Source organism: Vanessa atalanta, chromosome 3 (assembly GCF_905147765.1).
Source record: "Vanessa atalanta chromosome 3, ilVanAtal1.2, whole genome shotgun sequence".
Lineage (NCBI taxonomy): Eukaryota > Metazoa > Arthropoda > Insecta > Lepidoptera > Nymphalidae > Vanessa > Vanessa atalanta.
The window spans coordinates 890,952-914,467 of record NC_061873.1 but is presented as its reverse complement, the minus strand read 5'-3'; the positions used below and the strand labels follow the sequence as shown (position 1 = coordinate 914,467).

Here is a 23,516-nt window from a genome sequence, read left to right as displayed (position 1 = left end):
AAAACGTTGATAGCACTAAGAATATAATAACCTTAATAGTTTATTTAAAAAATTAAAAAATAACGAGACATTGCATTCCTTGAAGCAATGAGAATTATCTGACAATAAGACGATTTCGGCATTGTTCGGACGCCATATTACCCAAAGTGCCATATTAATTAGCGATGGCCGACTCAGATAGCGGATGATTTCTCGATTGTTCACGACATGGGAACCGTACCGTCTGGGATCATATTGTGTTCGTATGAAAGCCAACAAAAAGTTTATTGTAATAATTAATTTCCTAGTAATGGGTTGAGTGTGCACCCTGATGTTGATACGCCTGTCGTGTGTGACTTCATGCTCGATCCGAACGAAAGTTTTAGTTTAATAAACGCACTTACGCTATCTTATTTTTTATAAGTAATGTTATAAATTCGAAAATTATTTTGTTTCGTTTGTTAGTATTCCATGTATTAATAACTGAACCGATCTCCATTAAGTTTTGGATACAACATGTAAGGGGTTAAGAGAAGAACAAAGGGTACTTAACATTGGCACCGCGACCTAAAACTAGTTATTTATATATTTTTTTTATAATATTTGCAATGCCTTATTATAATGAATAAATAATATTCCTATTTACTTTTTCATTTAAGCTTAAAGCTTTTATTAGGAGAGGGGATGACAGTAGCTCAACTTGGTACTTTTTAATTAACGCTTAAATAGTAATTAGTGTCATAATAAGTTGTCATGTTATGTGTGCTCTTATGTACCTATACAATATAAATTTCGCTTATCAATTTTTAACATTTCGAGTTTATTGCGCCTTACAGTCGATACAAGTACGACATTATAAATCTGAATGTGAATCTGTTTGTTATGCTTTTACGCCTTAACGTCTCAACTGATCATCATGATATTTACATGCGTTCGATACCGCCGCTGTAGACTAGTATATAAGAAACCATGTTTTTTCGATCTGTAGTAACAACTTATACAGTACTCAATTTTATTTAAACATTAAACGAAGACTAATAATTATATTCCTATTTTATACACTTTATGTAAAGAAATGCAAACCTAAAAACTATCATATTTAAATTATTATACACTGCATATTGTATAATTGTAAAAAAAAAACAATTTTAAGAAAAATATTTGCAAATATAGTTAAAATTAAATAACTTAATACCAGCTTGTACAAATATTTCAATATAACGAAACGTAACATTACGTTATTGCAATCAAATTTGTACCATATAGCTTTTATTACAAATATCAAAATCGTTTGCGTTGATGGTAAACAGTAGTCAAGATCCTCAAATTTAAATGATATGGATAAGCTAAATACACACACAATATCGTTTAAATAACTCGTATCAATACCGTTATGAGGTTTCCTGTCTGTGTGCCTTTAGGTTTTTCTCACGATAGTACAAATGAAGAAAAACATAATCGCAAAGAATAAAGGAAACGCAGTCATTAGCAACGAGAAAGTAATGTTCATTTATACAACTTTCGCTCTTAGTGAAAGATAATTATAACCATATTTGATTGAAACGTTTCGACTATTATGATTGTAGATCTTATTAATAAAGACAGTCAGATATAGGCCGCTTCAATTGTTGTCTAATGTGTGTGACAGTTTTTGAATACAATGTTTTGTAAAACGATTCTTACGTATCAAGATACTTTTGATAATAGGCGCGTCAAATTTTATTTTTAATTATCTGGTAAGGACCCTAAGGCATATCCTATTCATGCTTATTCTTTATATTCAGCATATATTTAAAAAAAAATATAGATTAATTATTTTTTTTATAACCGTACAACAACAATTTATGCAATAAACAATGATTTGCCCATTCAAAAATTGAAGCGCCAACTTTAAAAAAATTAAAAAATACTTATGTTTTGGTAATCTATATAATTTGAATACATCAATAACATAACCATAAAAATTGTTTTAAAATAGAATAATTTCAATTCAACAATTCGTTCACAAACATATTATACAAAGTATATACTCGTGTGAGTTTTAATCGCAAAAGACAGATCTTGCTATCAGTAAACATACTACCATTTATATCTAATGTGCATATATGTTATAAATAATGATTGTAAAGCGGAAATAATGATAAAAAGGGACACTCTTGAATAGAGGAAGTGGTCGTAATGACACACACGTCGTTATAATACGTGTGTGTATTATCAGTTTTTCTAAGTAACGTAGATATCTTCATTTCCCCTCTGTACCGAGATGGACAAGTGAACAGAATAAATCTTAAAAGAATCGCTGCCTCCAAGTCGAGCGAGCACCTCTAACATTTATATGTCCTTAATTTATATTTATATTCACGAACTGAGCTACGCCATCTTTGCTAGTATAAAAGTATATTTTTATGCACGATTTTCACTTTTAATATTGATACACGAGTACACGGTAAAAAGACAAAAGGTGAGTTAAGTATAGACCTTCATAAAGCTAAATCTCATGCATTTAGTAAAAATTATCATAATACTAAACGAGTAGACATGAAGAACGTTTGTACTAAAGCGACCCGTTGCCAAATCCATTGTTACGATTTCAATTACTCTATTGTACTGCATTTCGGTTTATTAAATAATGATAGCTGTGGAAATTCTGGGTTGTTTTCTTAGTTACATGTCATGGGAAATAATAATGACGTAGGTTAGTTTGTCTCAAAAACATTATGACAAAATATATACATCTATTCTATTGGATAATTATTCGTATAATTTGTACTTGCGACTGTTTGTAATTTAACATCGTTATAACGACAATGTTTTTTTTTTCATTATAGCTCGACATAAAACTGCACTCAAACACGCTACGATTGTAGCGAACATATAAAACTTTTAAAACACTTTTGAAGCGAAACATTAATAAAATTATTTTGGATGAATATTTTTTCTAAATATATGGGTATTTAACTTATAATTTGTTTCAATATAATATATACAAGAACAGCTAGGGCAAAGTAGAAACGGAGGCGTAGGTATGTGATCCAGTGTCGTCCCAGAATGACATACGGCAATGTGACAATCGGCGAGAAGGTCCACATAAAGATAACGGTTGGAGGATAAAACTAAAGGGTACTCACCGTGCGATGCGAGAGATCGGTTACGGAGTCGTGTCGGTTCTCGAGGCTGCCGAGACTGCAACAAGATGCCGATGACGAGAGGCTCACGGAATCGGCGCGCGCGCGGTGCGGCGACACCGCCACGTGCTTCAGCATTCCTATGCGTACCTGTGGAGAACATAGAAAACACATAAATATTGAACACTGAAATAAGTAGACTTTTTGCAAGTTAACTATTTAACTCAAAAACAAATATGATAAAACTGCAACACAAAGAGAACCGACTAAAAACTACATCAGTAGTTTCGCGAATAGTAGAATAGATCTTGGATTTCATATAGGTTATACTTTTTATGGTTGAAAAATGGTTGAAAAATGACGATTCAAGTTCACATGTAAGACTATACTTGAATAAAGTCTATTTTGATTAATTTACTATTATATATACAATGATACATATATGTAGACACTCTTGTATAAATAAATGATAAGGAACATTGCATTTTGAATTAGAACTTATGTCTGTACTTTACATCTTACTTGAAATACGTAAGCAGCCCTACTCATACGAAGTCGGGTATGGCCAAAAATAAAGAAGACTAAAACTCAAAGAAAGCACGTGGTCTATACAAATGCCACATGTGTAGTGAAACAAAAGAACACGTTCTTCTAAGAAGGCACTACCTGAACCATTGAAGCATCGTAAAATAAAACTATCTATAACGCATTTAGTATGTCATTTTTAATTTACTGAGAATCAAGCAACGATCTTTATCTTTACACAGTTAAGTACAGCACTATTTTTTTTTAAATAATTTACAGCTTATTTTTTTGGACATGTAATGTTTTTTCGAAGAGAAACTTCTGTGAACTTCTTCTTCTGTGTGTAAAGTTTTTAAAATAGATTGATATTGATAGTATTGACAAGTTTATATCACCCATTATTTTTAATTGGGTCATCATAGTACCTGGATATGTTGTTAGGCTCAGATGCTAAATCTACATCGTAAATAATTTTATAAATATTGTTATTTGATCATTCTTATTTATTTCTAATTTTAAAATGCGATTGATGTAAATAACTACGCAAATTATTATGCACAATAGTGTTCTACTATAGTATTACATAGTAGTTACGTAATTACAACTATAGTAGGTAAATTGTAAAGGTCGTGCGTTGACGCATGCGCAACCCACATCTGCCTGGTTACCGTGACCTTTAAGTTTCTACCGAACTTCGATGAGTAAAATAACCAAAATAACTTTGAGTATATGTTAACATATAATATGTATGTATGATCGTCTGTTTATGACGGATGATTACAGCGGAACAGTAACCATAAACGTAAACTAAAATAAAAATAATCGTCAACCAGAACAAATCAAACTGTATTTACCCGACCAACACAAATTTTATGCGGTTGAAGCCGCGTGCGTGTGGTTTAAGTTAGACTTACAATATACTTAAGACCTTATCTTTTATGTGTACAAGTCTGCCTTGGTGCTTGAGAGAGACGAAATGACGTAGAGAGACAAAGAAACAGCGCTACATATTTAAGAAGTTTCACTTCTATCACGTGCATGTTTACTCCTTGTATTGTAATTATTATGTGTACAATAAATAAATTTCCAACAACAAAAGGCCCTCATTTTATGATAATTAAATTAAATATATTTCTTATATATATTTAATTATTATTATAAAATGAGGGCCGTTCACAACTGGTCATCACTGCTATTGTAATCACAGGCCCATAAAAATGGCGCAAGCTAACATCTTCAAAATAACGTTACATAATACTAATTACATGCTTTGTTAGGTACAATTTCAGAATTACAAAATCAATATGGAATCGTTAGAAATCAACTAACTTAACTATATTTGTACCCAAATAATAAAAAGCATTCTCTACATACATAAAGAATTTGCATGTAAATAAATATAAAATCTAACGAAAATTATATCGTAATGACATTGCTTACAATATATATAGAACATATAATAATATATACATCCTAAAAATATACGTAAACAACAAAATATAACTAGAACATTTTCTGAGAAACAGTACCGCGGCCATCAGAGAAAAGACCACCTCGAGATCTACATCAATTAAATACAGTGTACATCATAAACACCGGTCCAGGCGTATACAAACAATTAATACTCATAAAAAATTACATAGGTACACGTCAAACATAAATCTTTTCCTTTCGAAGTTGGTTAAAACAAGAATACATCGAATTTTAATACCAAACTTCGCAACATTGATCACAGCTGATGTTAACCAAGTCGTTAACATTTTAGCGATCTTAATTCATACGATTACAAAAGCTCTTAACAATAGCATACGCCCACTCGTTCAATACACAAGTCGTAATACAATTACACTAACCGCACATTATAGATTTATATATCAACATATTATGGTCACAATTTAAATATACTTTATTTAAATAACTGACCTTTATTTAAATGCGCTACTAACCTTGAGAACAAAGATGTCCCTTGTGCCTATAGCTTGTCTACACTGGCTCACTTACCCTTAAAATCGGAAAATAACAATACTAAGTTGCTCTACTTCGTGGTAGAAAATATGATGAGTGGATGGTATCACCCAGAAGGACTTACATGAAGCACCACGTAAGTTAAATTGTCTGTTTTCTGTTATAATCTATGATCTGAAGATATGATCAATGGCAACTAGTTTACGATCTGTCACACAATGTCAACAGCTAGCATGGTACTATAACTGTTTGTGTTTCGCACGTGACATTGGCGAAATAATCAGTGCCCTCTTGGCACAAATAAAAGCCAAATAAAAAAAAAAAAAACTATTTGTGTTCGTACAAATACTGTCTGGTTTTTTGTTAAGGTATAGATCTGAATTATAATAATAATAGAGCATAGAGTAACTAACTCAAAATATTCTTTGAAATAAATCTCTTGTAAATGACAAGTATCATATACATTTACAATACATGATGTATTAATGTATATATAATTATATAAGAGCATCAAAAAAATAAATAAATAAAACGTAAAAATAAACAAGTATATACATAAGTGCAAAACGTGGGCGGCACGCTACGGTCTATATTAGACTAATCGACTTTATATGGTCCTGCCGAATATGGACCGCACAGCTGGGTCTGGCCCATTGATTTTATTAACTAATTATGCATTCAATACGCTTGCTTCAAATTTGGAAGTCCGTGTAATACAACCATTATAAAGATGATAAAATAGGCAAGATAAATACATATGTCAACTGACTTGTTTTTTTTTTATTATTGGTGTAGGCGGAAGGGCAAATCGACCATTTAATGGTAAGTGGTAAACATTACATTGGGGCTGTATGAAATATTAATCACTACTAACATCCCCAATGCGCCACTAACCTTGGGAGCTAAGATGTCCCTCGTTCTGATCGTTAGCATTTATGGCTCTAAATGCTACCGCTTTAATTGCTAAGGATATTTTTGCATGAAATTGTTTGCATAATAGCAGGGCGAAGAAAGTTGGTAGTGTTACACTCTCGTTCCTGTAACCGATGGTCCTGTACCTGATCTCTCTTAAATCGTGTCCTATTGTCATTTATGAGCCACTCTATGCACAGGCATTGAAATACTAAGAGAATTTATTTGGACTTTACCTCATTCGTAGTTGCATAATTTACGTTAAGAAAGCCACCAACCGAAACATATCTCAAATTATCTCAAAGAAGTTTTTTCTATAGTCACTGTTCAGTAAGGTTAATATAATTACAAAATTTACAGAGTAAATATTACGTTTCGATTAAAGTACTTTATACAGAAAATATTTATACCATCAAATTTTGAAAATTTAAAATAGACGACAAGTTAGATATAATTCATTTTAAAATGTCAAGACATGGTATCACAGTAGATGATCATAAGCCATTACTTGCCCTTTCCCTCCATATTCTTAATTTAAACAAACATATTCAATATTAATAACAGACATAAAATAGTTCGTAGTTCCAACATAATAAATACATATAAAACCTTTTGAAATTTGAAACACAGATTATAAATTTAAAACGCATTTGCATCAGTATCGAGACTTGAAAGGAACATGACTCCGTTTCCATTAAATGCATATTGACCATGTTTTCAAACAGAACAAAGGCACAATACTCCATAATGCAAGCTAAATTCAGCAAAACCAATCCATTGATATGAAGTGAGTCAGTTATTATCGGAAGTCGGTGTCGAGTGTAGATAATCAATTTATATATTGCTATAGCGAAAACTTTTTTTAAATCAAATGTATATTTTTTACTACATTAGTAGCCTGTATATTTCCCACTGCTGGACCAAGGCCTCCTCTCCCTTTGAGGGGAAGGTTTGGACCACATTCCACCACGCTGCTCCAATGCGTGTTGCTGGAATACACATGTGGCAGAATTTCGTTGAAATTAGACACATGCAAGTTTCCTCACGATGTTTTCCTTCATCGCCGAGCACGAGATGAATTATAAACACAAATTAAGCACATGAAAATTCAGTAGTGCTTGCCTGGGTTTTAATCCGATATCCTCGGTTAAGATGCACTCGTTCTAACCACTGCGCCATCTCGGCTCAACTTTTTTTACTTAAGTACTAAATTTTAAATAGATTCCAAACCGTTCGAAACCGCGGGTGACATTACATTTGTCAATTAAAAAATTGAAAACAAGATTTAAAAAATATATATGTATCGCATTATATACAATGCAAGAATACTGAATAATGTATTTGTTGTTGATCGTGTAGAACAGGTATATTCATTTAATAACATATAGTTATTATTGCTGACATTTAATTTTCGATATCCTTTTAATAATACAATTATTACAGTCAGTGTCTTCTGCAAAGAAAATCAAACTAACATTCATGAATAGCACATTAAGCCTTAAGCCCAAAACGTAGTAATACCAATTTCTGTTTATCCAAAGAATAAGTGCTGGTGGTAACTTTACTACTACTTAAATATCGTACCAAAGTAAAAAAAAAATATCGATACTTTTACGCAACCTCAGGACATATCAAGGCGACCGTGTCTTTAGCTCTTCCACCAATGACAGAGAAGTTACTAATACTACAAAATGTAGTCTATATTTTATTTAATCCAATAGGAAGAATAACGTTATACATACGGATTTCCTTTCTCAGCGATGTAAGACGACACGCGATGCACGCATCGTGATTATTTCCCAGGGAAGCGATGTTACGTATAGGCGAGATTGACGAAGCGTCACGTGACCTACGTGGTTCATGAAGCCGTTTTTATTGTAAACATTATTGCAAGTTTGTCTTGCAAAGTGAACGGTTTCAGTAGTCTAGAAGTAAGTATTGGTTCAATTTGAATAATCGTATTCAACATAGCGATGGCATATTTGTATTTCAATAAGTGAGTACTTATTTTATTAAGGCGATAAAGGAGTGGTAGTCGTATGTTTGTATAATTTTTTTTTTGCAAAATTTTATCATTGTGAGCAAATATTTTATAACTGACGAAACCTTTAGCTGTACATATACGATAAATATTTAAGTAATCCCAAAAGATGTTTAGAATCATACAGCTTAATGATTTTTTACTCTATCGCTCTGTTCAACCCAATCAACCGTTGAAACTCAATCATTTGAAACAAACATCATAGTCGAGCGACATGTGTAATTGCTACTTTTGGGAAAGTAAATATATTAAGAAACATATTAAACGAGATATACCTACAAAATTTGATTAATTACATTTAATTAAAATAATGACACCGTTGATATTAATTAAAAAGTCATTTAACAATTTGAAAAATTACAACTTATGCTTTTGGTAATCTATCAGCCATGCGTTGATGCGTACATCACTTCTGCATAGCGGAAATTATTCAGGAAGCAATGAATCGGATTATTTTTTTATATCCAACCACAATCAAACATTTGCGGTCATGTTTATTTATGTTATAAAAAACTGATAACGTATCCTGTTTGTTATATAAATACTCCTTAATATTTATATATAAAATGCATGGAAGTATAAGAATATTTATTTTAATGTAACTTGTGATTGAATTTAAACATAAAAATTGACCCTTCGAGCTGGATATTTATTCATAGTAAAAATAAATAACACATCGAACATTATTTTAAAACCTTTATGTATGAATAATCTAATCACGTAACTAATTAATGGAGAATTTGTGGCAGGATCCATAAACGGAGACAGGATGCGGCACATGTTTACGAAATTATAAATATTCCGATTGAGTTTCATAAGGTTCAGGCTGATCAAGGAGTCCATTAGCTGATATACGCGATTGAATATAAATAATTTATTTACTCAACGAGGCGTTGAACCGTTGGAGAATACCAGTTATGGGCGTAATACCCAATTGCCAAAGAATTTCTAAAGTAATTTTGTGTTTATGAAATTCGTGTTATTGTGTAATTTTTTTTATGTTCGTCTTTCTTAAGATTTGTGGACAAAATAAGTTCTCCCTAGTATGTGCTCGTGGTTCAATAGATCTTATTTCGAATCAATTTCGGCAAGGTTAAGTTTGTTGTTTTATTTAGTGTCGATAATAATGTCGTGTCATCTTCAATATTAAACTTCATTTAGATGACTTCGCTTGACAGTCTTAGAGACAACTCTAAGACGACGTGTCTTAGAGTGTGGCTAAACAAGACAATCAAGTAACAATTTTTAATTATAAATTCAACAATGATTCAGCCAACGAGGGATTATTCTGATACAAGAAAAAAGTTTTTTAAAAAGTGATTGAATTATTATAATAACAATAACATAGTACAAAAGTTTAGACTACATTTCAAAGATTAAGAAATAGCCATGTATATTATAAGTCGTAGATTTCTACAGTATTACAATATTAGCAAAGATTAATATCAAGAATAAGTCTCGACAATAAACAATGGAATCAATGTTCTATCTCATAAAGTGGCTTGTTCCTTTGATTAAAACATCCAGGTCAGTAAGTACTCAGTTAATGAAGATATGAACACTGGAATTACCAACGGAATCTCTCGTGATAAACTTCATTTACGACTTGTAACAAAGATATCCTAACTCGTTAATAAAAGTAATTAAGTAAATTTGTAAATGTCTTCCTGCTAAATAAGAGGCGTCCATGATAAATATGTTTATGTTACTTGCTCGAACTACGGTAAAACTTAAGATTTTCCAGTAAAACCTAAGATTTGCCGATTATGAAAGGTAAATGTCCATAAAACTATGGTATTCGAACTTTTACCATCATTCACTTGGTAAATCTTAGGATTTACATGTTCGGTTATGTTGGAATGGTAAAAGTCCGAAAAAGTCGTCCTTTTATAATAAATACTTACATTTACCAACTCATATCGGTAAATCTTAGGTTTTACTGGAAAATCTTAAGATTTACCTTAATTCGAGCTTTTTTTTTTAGCATTAGCAGCCCGTAAATGTCCCACTGCTGGGATAAAGGCCTCCTCTCCCTTTGAGGAGAAGGTTTGGAGCATATTCCACCACGCTGCTCCAATGCGGGTTGGCGGAATACACATGTGGCAGAATTTCGTTGAAATTAGACACATGCAGGTTTCCTCACGATGTTTTCCTTCACCGCCGAGTACGAGATGAATTATGAGCACAAATTAAGCACATGAAATTTCAGTGGTGCCTGCCTGGGTTTGAACCCGAAATCATCGGTTAAGATGCACGCGTTCTAACCACTGGGCCATCTCGGCTCTCGGCCAATTCGAGCTTTTACAGTAACATATACACAGAATAATTGCAAGTACTGTTAGGTTATTTTTTTAAGGCATCTTTAAGCGGACGGGCAAATGGGCCACCTGATGGTAAATGGTCGCCACTGCCCATAGACATTAGGGCTGTATGAAATTATATAAATTTCCTTGCATAACCAATCACCACCAACCTTGGTACGTCCCTTTTGCCGATTCTTACACTGGCTCATTCACCTTTCAAACCGGAAAAATAAGTAAACACATATACTGAATGAACGAAAATGTATAAAAAAAACGATCATTAGCTTTTGCGATGAGCGATAACACAAACAAATTTACTACTTATTTAATGATATCGATGATAAAATATATTAGAAAAATCATGTGATTTCCTACAATTCATTGATTACACGAGAAAAAAAGTGTCTCTCAGGTATTCGAGATCTCAGAGATATCGAATCAATCACTATCATATCACGTTCATTGTAATTCAATAATGCTATTTTAGTCGGACTAGAGATTTCACCCGGTCATCGCTCTGTTAAGCCCAGTACACACGACGCGATGCGTGGCGGTGTTCGGTGACCAGAAGCACTATAAGACTTTATTTAACTTAAATTATTAATATGTTTAAGTCATATCTGCCAGTCAAGTTTAAATTCAGTTCTACTCGGCTAATTGACGTAATTTTTTTAATAATTATTGTACCTACAATGGAAGTACATTTTATTTTATTTTTGTTATTTATAATTTTATTATTTTCCAAAAAATCATTCATCATCAATCATTCCATGAAAATTGTAAAAAAAAAAACTTTTTTTTATTTCAATTATACCGATAAAATATTTCATTTGAATGACGACACGACTACGTAACAAACATTCCACATACTGTATATTAAAAGATACTTTATAAAGAAATTCGTTATTGGCATTTAAAACCCTGAGAAAATTATTAATATACTCAGAGCATGTATTGTATTACTAGGTTTGTGGTACATATGTAAATAGTTAGTGAGATGACTCGCAAAATACTAGATACTAATTGAATTTTAGTAATTCGAGAATGAACTCTTAAAACCTAAAACAACAAAAAATATATTTTAAATGAGTTATACTTATCACAAGTTTTCGATACTTATTTTTTTATTTATAAATAATTTTATAAATGTGTGCTAAGCCTAAAGGCTAATGATAATTCAAGCGGCGGCGAGCGGAAACGCCGTCTGTCCGAATGGTCGCTCGCAAAAAACTCCGAAAACAACGCGGATCATACAAATCACTGAGAACGGGACTCGAATATTAAATGAATTCTATAAAAAAGCATTTCTTGATAAAAAGGTGATAAAGAACGAAACTTTATTTAATTAGTCATTTGGGAGAAAATCCATAAAAAAATTATTAAATAAATGAAGTCGTAATAAAAGTTAAGTAATAAAAATTTAAACACAAAAATATTAAATAAAATTGTTACTAATACCTACTAACTAGTTAAAATTCATGCCATTTATTTTTTATGGAAATATTTGCAATATTTATAATGAAGTTCACATGTACGAAAATAGTGAAAAACCTACCATATGAGTACTGCGGTATATGTTTTGGAATATTATTAATGTCGAATATTGTCGATCGCATTTTAAAACAAATAACATTCTTTGAGTCAAAATTGATTACGAAACCTTATCGATGAAAATTGTTAAAGGACATTCGACAAAATATTTAAATTGCAATTTTGATAATTTATATACCTACATATATATTTTTACAAGACGTACAGTCGAACACAAATAAACGCCTTCATTATTCATTCGCCACGTGACGACTGTGACAATTATACTTCGACGCCTTGTCAACGTGACATAAATAGTAAATTGTGTGTCTATTTTAGAATGTCACAATAATCCCTTCATGATTATTATTTTTCGAATCGATTTTTTCCGTATATTGCGTTTTATAAAAATTAAACAATTAACAAACTCATGTCATCTTCTGTTTTTATCATTGCTTTTAATTGTGACTAATAATATTGGATATTAAAAATATGTCACTATGAAACAATAACCGTTTATTATAGAATCGATAATTTCTTAATACTCACGTCCTATTTAGATTTTTTTTTCAAAAGACTGGCAACTTGATTTCGATTTACAATCTCCTTATAGTCTGGAGACTTCACCCGAAGACTTCCCGAAACATGTCGCACATTTCTCCAATAATGCGTGTGCGACCAGAATAAATCATAATTATAATTATATGAAAGTTTGTTTGTTAATCTCAAATCATTCTTATGAATTTTCACATCATAGTCATTATATCATGGAATAGGATACTTTGTATTTATAATTTAAAAATATATACTATTATTTAATTTAAACCTAACGAAACGGTCGTATAACATCTAGTTTAGAATAAATATATAGTATTTGTAACGCATTTTGATATTGATACCTTGCTTTCACTCATTGTCTGATTTATTGAATTGTTTGAAGACCGTCATATTGTACTTTTTTGTCTAAGTATAAAACACCACTAAGTTCTTAATAAAAATTCTTCGCTTGTTTTTCAAATAATATTATTTACAGGAATAATTAATGAGGCACTGTAACACCAGCATTAGTTAGTATAATAAAATACATTTAATAAACATTGTCAGTAATTGATTTAATTTTTTTTAATTCAAACTTAAATGTCAACGTTTTTTAACCGGCTTGGATTCTTATCACGTGCGAATATCTTCAATGCTCCGAGGAATATATGACACATGGGAATATCGACGTTTGTCCCTTTAATATTAAGGTCATTATCGCATGAGGTTTGATGAAGGGCAAAATCTATTGTAAAGTCTGGTTTAAATGAGGATTGTGTAGTAATGTATTTTTTGTAGTTCGACTGCGTTTGTTTCTAAGAACCTGATATCTTATTCCCATTCGAATGTTGTGACAAGTACCTACTTATTGTTGTTGCAACAATAATGCATCAACTATCAGAATTTTAAACTACAAAAATAGGTTATTACATTGAATTTCAGATCATGTTATTTACTAACTTATTGATAAATCTTGCTTGAAAATTAGGAAAAATAAATATTTATTAAGTAAGACAATTTAATATGCCATCTGTTCTCGGTGAGTAAATACGTTTGCTAATGGGCGCAGTTGTCACTACTGGGTGCAGGGTAACCGGCCCAGATTTCACCTTAGCATTATGATAAATATTTGCATCAGCAATTCGATGCTAATGCTTGTACTGTGTATGGATCCCTTCTATTCTAGTTGTGAATGTCGCGTGTGTTAAAGAAATCTAACTTTTCGATGTACTATTAAAAATGGCTAATTACGCACTAACAGCACGAAAAGGACACACACGATATAGTTCACGTCATAACAATGACAAATACTTTATCAAAAATAATCAGGTAACAACTAATTGACCCTCTCCCTCCCCCGCCACGAATGCACACAACGACAATGCGAAATGTCGCAAACCTCACTCTCCCACGGCACGACTTGATCACTGTATAAAAATAACAAACCAGATTTTCTTACAAAAAAACTCAAGCTAAATATGGATGACAAAGAATAAAAACTGTTATGCAGACGCTACTCTATAAATATTGTCATGAAAAAAATCTGTAAATCATTGGCCACAGAGTATATGACGTAATCATTGCGTATAGCTCGAAGCTTACTTTTATATTAACTGTTTACACATGGAAATATCCATATGTAAAAAAAAATATTATATCTATCAAGGTAAGCACCATTTTTTACCATAAATTAATATCTCTTATTTATCTAGTGTCTTTAATTTAATTCGAATTTTAAAAACTAAATCGACCGTTTTATATACCTTTAATTTAATTGGATATAAAATCTTAAAAATATTACGTACAAAAAGTTCAGAAATGTGTTGAAAATGATTAAAACATTTATCAAGAAAGGAATTTACAACGGCATTCCATTTAAGGGTAAATCCGCTGTGAGAGTCATCTTGCCTTGAAGATGTAATTAGGCACTGATTAGTTGCATTGCGTGTAGTGCTAATGAATCATTAAGTTTTTTTCATATTTTACTAGCAGTCTCCCAGTCGGATGCCATCGTTTCAGGTTCGGTGACAAACAACAGAAATGTATATATATATATATATTTATATATTTAATACATGCTATATACATGGTTCTGATTTCGGATAAGTTCAATAAATATATTTTATTTTATTTATTTTTTGTATATTTCTTTCCGTAAATTTTGAGTAGCTGATCGGAGTCGCGTGTAAAGTTACCAGTGGCACCTAATAGTTTTATTAGTAAAACATTAGTGTTGTGGAGCATCCTTAGGATCGACTGAGCTAGTTGTTCATGGTTTTGCATTTCAGAAAGCAAGTAAAGAAGTTGGTTATGAATTCCGTCCGATCACATCGGTTTACGAGAGTGCATCTGTGTTTTCGCACATGCCTGTGCACTATATTTCATGCGCATGGCCGCCGCACCGTGGCCGAATTCCATGGCCGTGTTCGGAAGGAAGTTATCATCATCATTTACTACTTCCGGTAGCTTAATCCACTCGCATACACTTTTAATTAAATGCAATTATTTTTATTCACCTACTCTTTTCAAATACTTTAGAATCGTTAAGAGGTACTGGGTCGTTAAGAGAATGTGGTTTCTGTTTAAAGAAGGAACCTTTTAAAAGTTTATATTAGATACAAGTAAATATAAATTTTGAAACTGAATTAAGTGCTCCGAAATATTTTTTTAAAATCTTATGTCCAAAATTGCAAGAGAAAATAGAAAGATAATGTCATCTCCTTTCATAAATGAGCCCTATTATATAAATAGCTTAATAATAATAATAATACAGAAGATTGTCAGAGGATAGCGATTTAACAAACTTTTCTTTCGTGATCGCGTGACAGTTCAGTTCACTTTCTATTCAAGCATCGTTTTAATTTTTTTTTTTTATGTCAAAATATCTCAATATCACGCAATATTTGACTAAATAGTTATTTTAAGTAAAAAAAGTCAAGTTTACACCCTTTGAGGAGTGGGTTTGGAGTTTATTCCATCAAATGGCTCCTATTTGGGTTGGTAGACACAGTGGCAGAATTTCCTTGAAATTAGACACGGGTTTCCAGACGTCGATACTAAACTACATACAAAATAAGTTATTTATTTTCTTATCTATCTTGTATTACTTGCACCGTGTACACATAAATCACAAAAACATAAATACCATTCATTAAATACGTCATGAAACTTCATAAAAAATAAACAATAGTTAAATTTCATTTCATTAAAACTCGATAGCCACGTCATATGCTTGGCATATCTATTATACCTAACTGATTTATTTCCCTTACGTAATAATAGCCAGTAAGTCGATTCCGTCCAATTTCCAATACCCTGTGTTGAAAAAGAGTTGGGAGCAATTTTTATCGCTCTAATAACGCCTGTAAATATTGAAACAAAACTACTTCTTGTTACATTTCTTGTGACATTGCTCCAAATGGACCGCCGTTCAGGAGAAAAAAGAAAATCAAATGAGAATAGTACTAAAAATGTGCTCATAGAAGCATTATAGATATGATGAACGAAAACATTATTAGATCCAAATATCAATCGAGATCAACAACCGTTTCGACTCGCAATACCGTTAGTATAACAAAAAATACGATAGGCAGATAATAAGTACTACGTTGAAGTAATCCTGGCCGAATTTCGGCAACGACGTCGAATATTAACTAATTGCACATGTGTTTATGCCAATACAAATTCACTCATATTTCTTTACTTTCATAATGCAACGATAAAATTCGATAGAGAGAGATAAGGTGCAGCGACTTTATATCCTTTCTGAGGTACAACGTTCTTTTCCTAATACCCGGTCGCTATTGTCAGAAAGACTCAATAACTTTATAGACACGATTTCAATTCAGAATCTCGTAATTTGTAGATACATAAACTAGCCACTCAACGAATCATTTAATGGATATTACGTTAATAGTAAAGCAAAGCTGAATATATTCTCGATAACAGAAATATGGACACCATCAATACTGACTCAATTATTTCATCCCATAACTGAACTATTTATTTTAATTGTAAATGATATGATTTTTAATTGACTTTGCTCATAAATAGAACAAATAATAATGAAGAGATTAAAATGTTTCAAATATGTAAAGAAATCTTTGATATCAAATCACCAAGAAACGTCAAATAACCATTTTACTGGCTACAAAACCTGATTAAATAAAAAACGGTTGATTCCTTGGAGTTACCATTGTTATGACAGTTACTGTCAAAAACCGATCTATGAAATGACGTTACTGTGACGTTGCTATGTAAATATTTTGTGACGTAAGTCAATTAAAGATAGAAGGTAGTGCGGACCATGTACACAAAGTAATAATTGTATACTTTTTGGGGTGGCTAATGTGAGAAGCGATTTTGATCTTAGCTTTCCTCTAATCTATTTAATTTAAGTTTTGTAATTAATTATTAATAACGTGATAAAACGAATAAATATATATATCTCATTTCTGTAATATAATATGGCCTTTTCTAAAAATGTAATGTTTCAAATACCCAAATTTATAATTAATTTTGAATTGACGTTCAAGACCAACATGGTATTGTAATACATGTACTTAGAAGGATATTTGTGTTATTTACCTATTTTGTGTTTATAATTAGATTAATCATTTTCAATATCAATCCGTATTAATTTTCATCACGCTTTGTGGTTCGTATGTTAACTGAACTCTGTTTATTTATAGGGTCACGTCTTCAAGGCCTGCGGTTAAAGCATCCATTACATCTACACTTTATTTTTCGTTACGATATGTTATAATAACTCTAAAGATAACCGTAAAAACTAATAACATACATCGTATAATACAACTCACTCCAAAATAAGTACATAAATCTAAATATATAGTATCGTGAAGCAAAATCTTTGCTACAAATTGATACGTCTTTATAAGTGACTTAACAAAAATATTTCTTTGACTTCGTCATTTATGAAACGATTTGAAAAAATATTTTTTAGTTTGGGAAAGTATACTTTGCGTTTGCCCATTACAATTTAAAGAAAAAAAAACTGAGGTCAGTTTTTTCTCCCATAATACTTCCGGTTCAGAATATTAATTCTACCGAGAAGATCTGGCAAAAAACCACTAGATACTCTTTTTTAATTCGTATAGCAAAATGTCCAACAAACGAAATGAATTTACCGAACCTGTATCCGAAGCCAATGTTAGAAACATAACGCGCAAAATAGACGCACTTGTTTAATTGAATTTTTAACTTGATATCAACAAGGCTATCTCGATACAAAGCCGAGTTGATTCTATTCAATTAGAGACCAATTAACCGACTCGCTTCCCACTGCCCGTTTTGCTGGAATTACACCCAAACTGTAAATTGATGCAATTTGGCCTTGTGACAAAATTGAGTAGGCGTTGTACCTAAAACATAGTTGCTAAATTTCAAAATATCGAAGGAAATTTGAACAGATTACAGAAGATTCTATGAAACGCTTTACTGACCGTCGCATTATTGTTCGTTGTTACATAATTAAGGAAAACATACATATTTATTAATAAAAGCTATATTAATAAATGATAAATATGTCGTAATAGTAATAGCAGTGCAAGATTCCAGTTTTTTAAGACCCTAGACAAACGTCTATAAAAGTCACACATATTTAAATCTGTCCCAGACAATTCTAGCCCTTGGCATAGCCGTCCTATAAAGATAGGAAAGGATATTATATCTTAAGTGTCCAATTTTCTGGTAGGCTTTGTAACTGTCTACGTAAGCATCACCCGCACTCAGTTTCTATGGAACATCAGTCCCATATGGTAGTGTTCGAGTTTAAAGGGTTAGTTACTGTAGATATTGGCCATTTAAGGTGTAAGGGTAAACCTTAAACTACCAACATCTATCGAAAGAGTTCACTAGCCAATCGTGAGGATTTTGTGTCTGCTGTTGCGTAAAAATTTCGTAGTATAGTCACAGAACATCTTTGTTCCCGTCAGCGTTGCAGCTGGCATCAATGTTCACGTGCGTTACGCTCCAAATCAACAACCAAACAAGATAATTTTGAGCTTAATCTCATTTGAACGCCCATTGTTTTTGTACACCGTACCTTGTAATTAAACCAGCGTGCTAAAGATAAGATAACTGATAGGGGTCAGTGACTGGACGGTTATAAATATAAAGTTAAATAACGTTGCTAATTGTATGAAGGATCTCATCGAATTACGGATTGTATAACATTAAAGTTTTCTTTTGGTTCCCGTTAATATCAGTAACGTATACGTTATGAACATGTTCCGCAGAACTTTTGTCTTAAGATTTCCACTCGTAGAAATGTCTTATCCAGAATAAGTACAGTTTTAAATTATATCACTGCAATGGAAGTGTTAACATTTTCTTTCTTCATTCAGCTTAAGAGTGTAGTGAATGCTGTTTAATACATATGAAGCAACGTATAGATATCTTTCCCAGATTATTAGACCATCAAATGTTACGACATTACTACACAATGCTAAAAGAAAAAATCGAGTTTTGATAATTGACCGAAAAATGCATTCGATTCCAATATTGAAAAAAGTGTAGCCGCAGATAGCGATGCACCCGAACACACTAACACTGATAAAACTTACTATTTGTTTACTTGACGCTGATAAACTATAGATACTGTTGCCTAATGTTTTTTCCATAACGCATTCGACTGCGCAACCTTTGTTTACAGAGTGGTCATAAAACGTTATCTAATTCAATAGAATTCGAACGTTGGGTAAAATACACTTTAAACTTTCGCGATGTGTATATTTTATTATCATACGATTTCATTTTACTTAAACTTAATACTATAGTATTAGATTGAACAAAATATAAAGATAACAATTCAATACAATTATATTTGAAGTAGTTAACGTATTGTTCAGATAGATCTATTCGGTTAACATTGAGAAGCATCGAGAATGTTAACATAATTACAAGTCAAACACAATTTGAAACAAACGGTAGGTCCACAGGATGACTAATCTCCGGCCCGTAGATCGGCAGCTGCCGGCAATTGAACCAAATGAACTCGGCGCCAGCCACACGTTATAGCCACCGCACCGAGAATAATCAAGACAATAGCGGACGAAGCACACGCTAAGACCATATTAAGATCTCACTTAGAATATAATTATTACTGCAACTTGTTTTATTCTCAAGTAAGTATTTAATTTATACTAAACAGTCTTATACGTAAAAAATTAATCAACAATTGTATCATGATCTCTTCTACGATGGATCTTTACAAAATATATTTCACACCGTAATAAAAACGTACAACTTTTGTACTTCATTGTGAATTTCATATTTTAGCAATCAGTTAAATGAAATTGTTAGATAATAAAAAAATATTGAATATATCTTACAAGATTATTTTAGTTGGACCCTGAAGTCACAAAGTTGGGAGTGCTACTACTAAGCCCGTTAAACTCGTAAAGAACGTAAATCTGCTGTTCCTTCACTAATCTTGTTCGTGATGTGGTAATATACAATCGGATTGTGGAGGAGAGCGCACTTAAGCACACTTGTATCAAGTTAAATCTCCTGTGCAGTTCGCTACCACCTTGCGATTGCCGTTGCCATAATTAACCCGTTTAACGAAATCAAATTCTCTCATTTCGCTCTTTATAAGGAGCCGTTCACTTATTTATTGATTTAAGCAAACAATAAGGCTCGTGATTTATAAACTCCGAGCTATTTCAATTTTGATTGAACGCTAACATTCACTAAATTAAACACCAGCTGAACTCGTGCCTTTACCTGCGCGAAAAATATAAAACTACACAAGAGTTCATTAACTCAAATATACACAAACATCATTTAAGTTAACGAAAAATTTATGAGTTTTATATGCCTTACTGAAGAAATTATCGATTCCCCATACAAACTTCTACCCTCCCCTTTTCACATCGCATGATTTCCGCAAAAACACATTCATAATAGCCTATGTCCTCCCCCGGCACTCAAACTATCTCCATAACAAATTGCATCTAAATCGGTTCAGAACTTTAAGCGTGAATAGGTAATAGATAGAGTTACTTCCCAATAGATATAGATTCATTTACCATATATAAAATGCTTGATACAACCGGGTCAAAATATCGTGCAATAGATTAACAATTTATGTTATCCAAACACCTGATAGTTTAAGTATTCAAATATTGTAATAATTAAATCAAACTTATCGATACTTTTCATGACCCTTTTAAGAGATAAGCAATAAAAACAAACAAACATTACTGTTGATAGTTAACATAACAGTCAACGCGCCAAAGCCTCAATCAAATATTACATATCCCCAAAGGATTAACCCACTTTTAAAATAAGCGTTTATCGTATAACGTGTGATATAAGGCATGGCATCCATCTATAAGAGAAAGAGTAGCAATAAATCGTATTAAAAAAAAAACAAAACATTTTACAATTATCACAAGTCACAAGATTGCGTTTATTAGCCTCCTTGAATAAAGAATATTTTGATTTTACAGTGACGAAAAGAAATGTTAAAAATTTTAGCGCCGTTTTTAATTAGCCCACAGCAAAAATACTGTAAAAAGCGCATTAAAGAACTTGTTAATAAATAACGTCGCTTAGGGCGCATTTTCATTGGTCGATAAGGCCCGCATTCGGGGTGCGGGAGATTTCTGTAACGCATGCCATAGGGCCCGCAAAGAGTTTATCGTTTTCACTGGTCGTCAGAGCCCGCATACGGGGTGCGGGTGATTTCTATAACGCATATATAAATATCAATATATGAATGCGGATATCACCCGCACACGTTTAATCGACCGAGTTATCGACCAGTGGATTTCATTGGTTGTTAGCTCGCATGCGGGTACTCCCCGCAATCGGGCTAACTACCGACTTATCGACCAATGCAAATGCGCCTTTAGCCTTTCTACTGTACATCTACATACAGCAACTGCACACAGATTGTGATCCTTGTTTTTCACTGTTGTACATGAGATAAACCATTTAAAAGCTAGGTAATACATATTAGTAATTTAGCTTACAACTTCATGTAAGATATTTATAGCTGCAAAAAATATACAACTGTCATGGAATACATGCTTTTAATAACGATTCTTATCTATCCATTCGTAAAACCTTGACGGCAAACGGATGCTGGCAAACGATAGCTAAGCAAATATGCATTATTTGAATCTTTTTTTATCAAGGGCATAGTGTGAAGGAACCTTAAACGTTCAAAATAAAATTATAACATTTTTTTTAGTTTTTTAAATCGTAGATATTTATAATTATGTATAAAATATAGAGAATGAGTATTATACAAAACATGATTACGTGACTTAATACTTACTAAGTTTAAAATTTGACAGCTCCACGTCATTAATTTACAAGTTAAAGTGATATTTTTTTTTGTTAAATGATTCTGAAAGAAGGGCAACGTCCAGAGATGGAATGCAAGAGCCACCGAACAATGGCGCACATCTCCAGCGCCTGCGCAACAAAAACGTCAACCGATTGGTTGTACTCGCTGACTTTTAAATCTCTCTACCATTTAAACGTTGGAATGTCCCATACTTTTTCATCAAAGTGGAAAGGTAGATTAAACAATTTATTTGATGGGAAATAATTACCTTTTCTTATAGATATTAGAATATAATTGTAGAATTAATTATATATATAAAAGTCTTCTAAGCGATTGGACCGATTTTGCTGTCATTTTTTTGTTATATTTGAGTCACACAACACATCAGTACATCCAGGGACCCGAATGGTTAAGATTGTACACGGCAGGGTGCGCTACAATCGGAAAGTAAAACAAATTCTTATTTAACGCGGACAAAGCCGGAACGGGAACATAGTATATACATAACAAATTTAATACATTATCTGTCCACTGACAGGTTTAGAAATTGTTTCCATGGTAACATGGACCATACACTTGTCTATGCATTACTATTTAAGCACTTATTATTCAATGTAAATCTCTTAAATAATCTGACACATTTTTTTCTAAGTTTAATAAGTGACATTACAATTACTCTGAGGAGGAAAAGGCGAATTCGACACAAAAACAAAGGTATGACAAATACGATAATTTACGGCGTGTTGGGTAACACTAAATACAAACTAGAATGCAGGAATATCCAACATTGACAACACGCGACGTCGCGTGCGGCGTGCATAATGTATGTTCGCCGCGGTTTCGGTAAACAGCTGCTTTCGCTCGCAAATTACTCTTAAAACACTTGACTTTACATATTTTCACACTCTTCTATACGCGTGACTTTAATAAATAATTTATAAAAGTATAACTATGACGGAGATGTTATCAGTACAATGAATTAATAAATCTGATTAATAAATATGAGTGAATTATTTTAATTCTTAGTGATAAGCCACAGAGATTCATGGTGATTTGTTTAATAATTAAGTACCGCAGAAACTATATGAAGTCGATCACTAAAGATCAATATTCATCGATATTGTGACGAAAAATATCGAAGAACATAAATTTTATTAAAATATAGATTTAGAATACGAATACGTTAAACTTCTAAATATTATTTGATATATTCATTGCGTAATACTTTTCGAAGTCACTTTTAATTATATAAAATAAAAAAAAACAACAGTTCAAGTCAG

At 32.1% G+C, this 23,516-nt stretch overlaps 1 protein-coding gene across 1 annotated transcript in view; it reads right to left on the bottom strand.

The window, feature by feature from the left end:
• Positions 1–23,516, bottom strand: part of LOC125077418 — a 66,741-nt gene that overhangs the window by 32,831 nt on the left and 10,394 nt on the right. The window contains exon 2 of the mRNA XM_047689367.1: positions 3,108–3,254. Coding sequence (XP_047545323.1) covers positions 3,108–3,242 — 135 coding nt within the window. The 5' untranslated portion in view covers positions 3,243–3,254. The remainder of the gene's footprint in view (positions 1–3,107; positions 3,255–23,516) is intronic.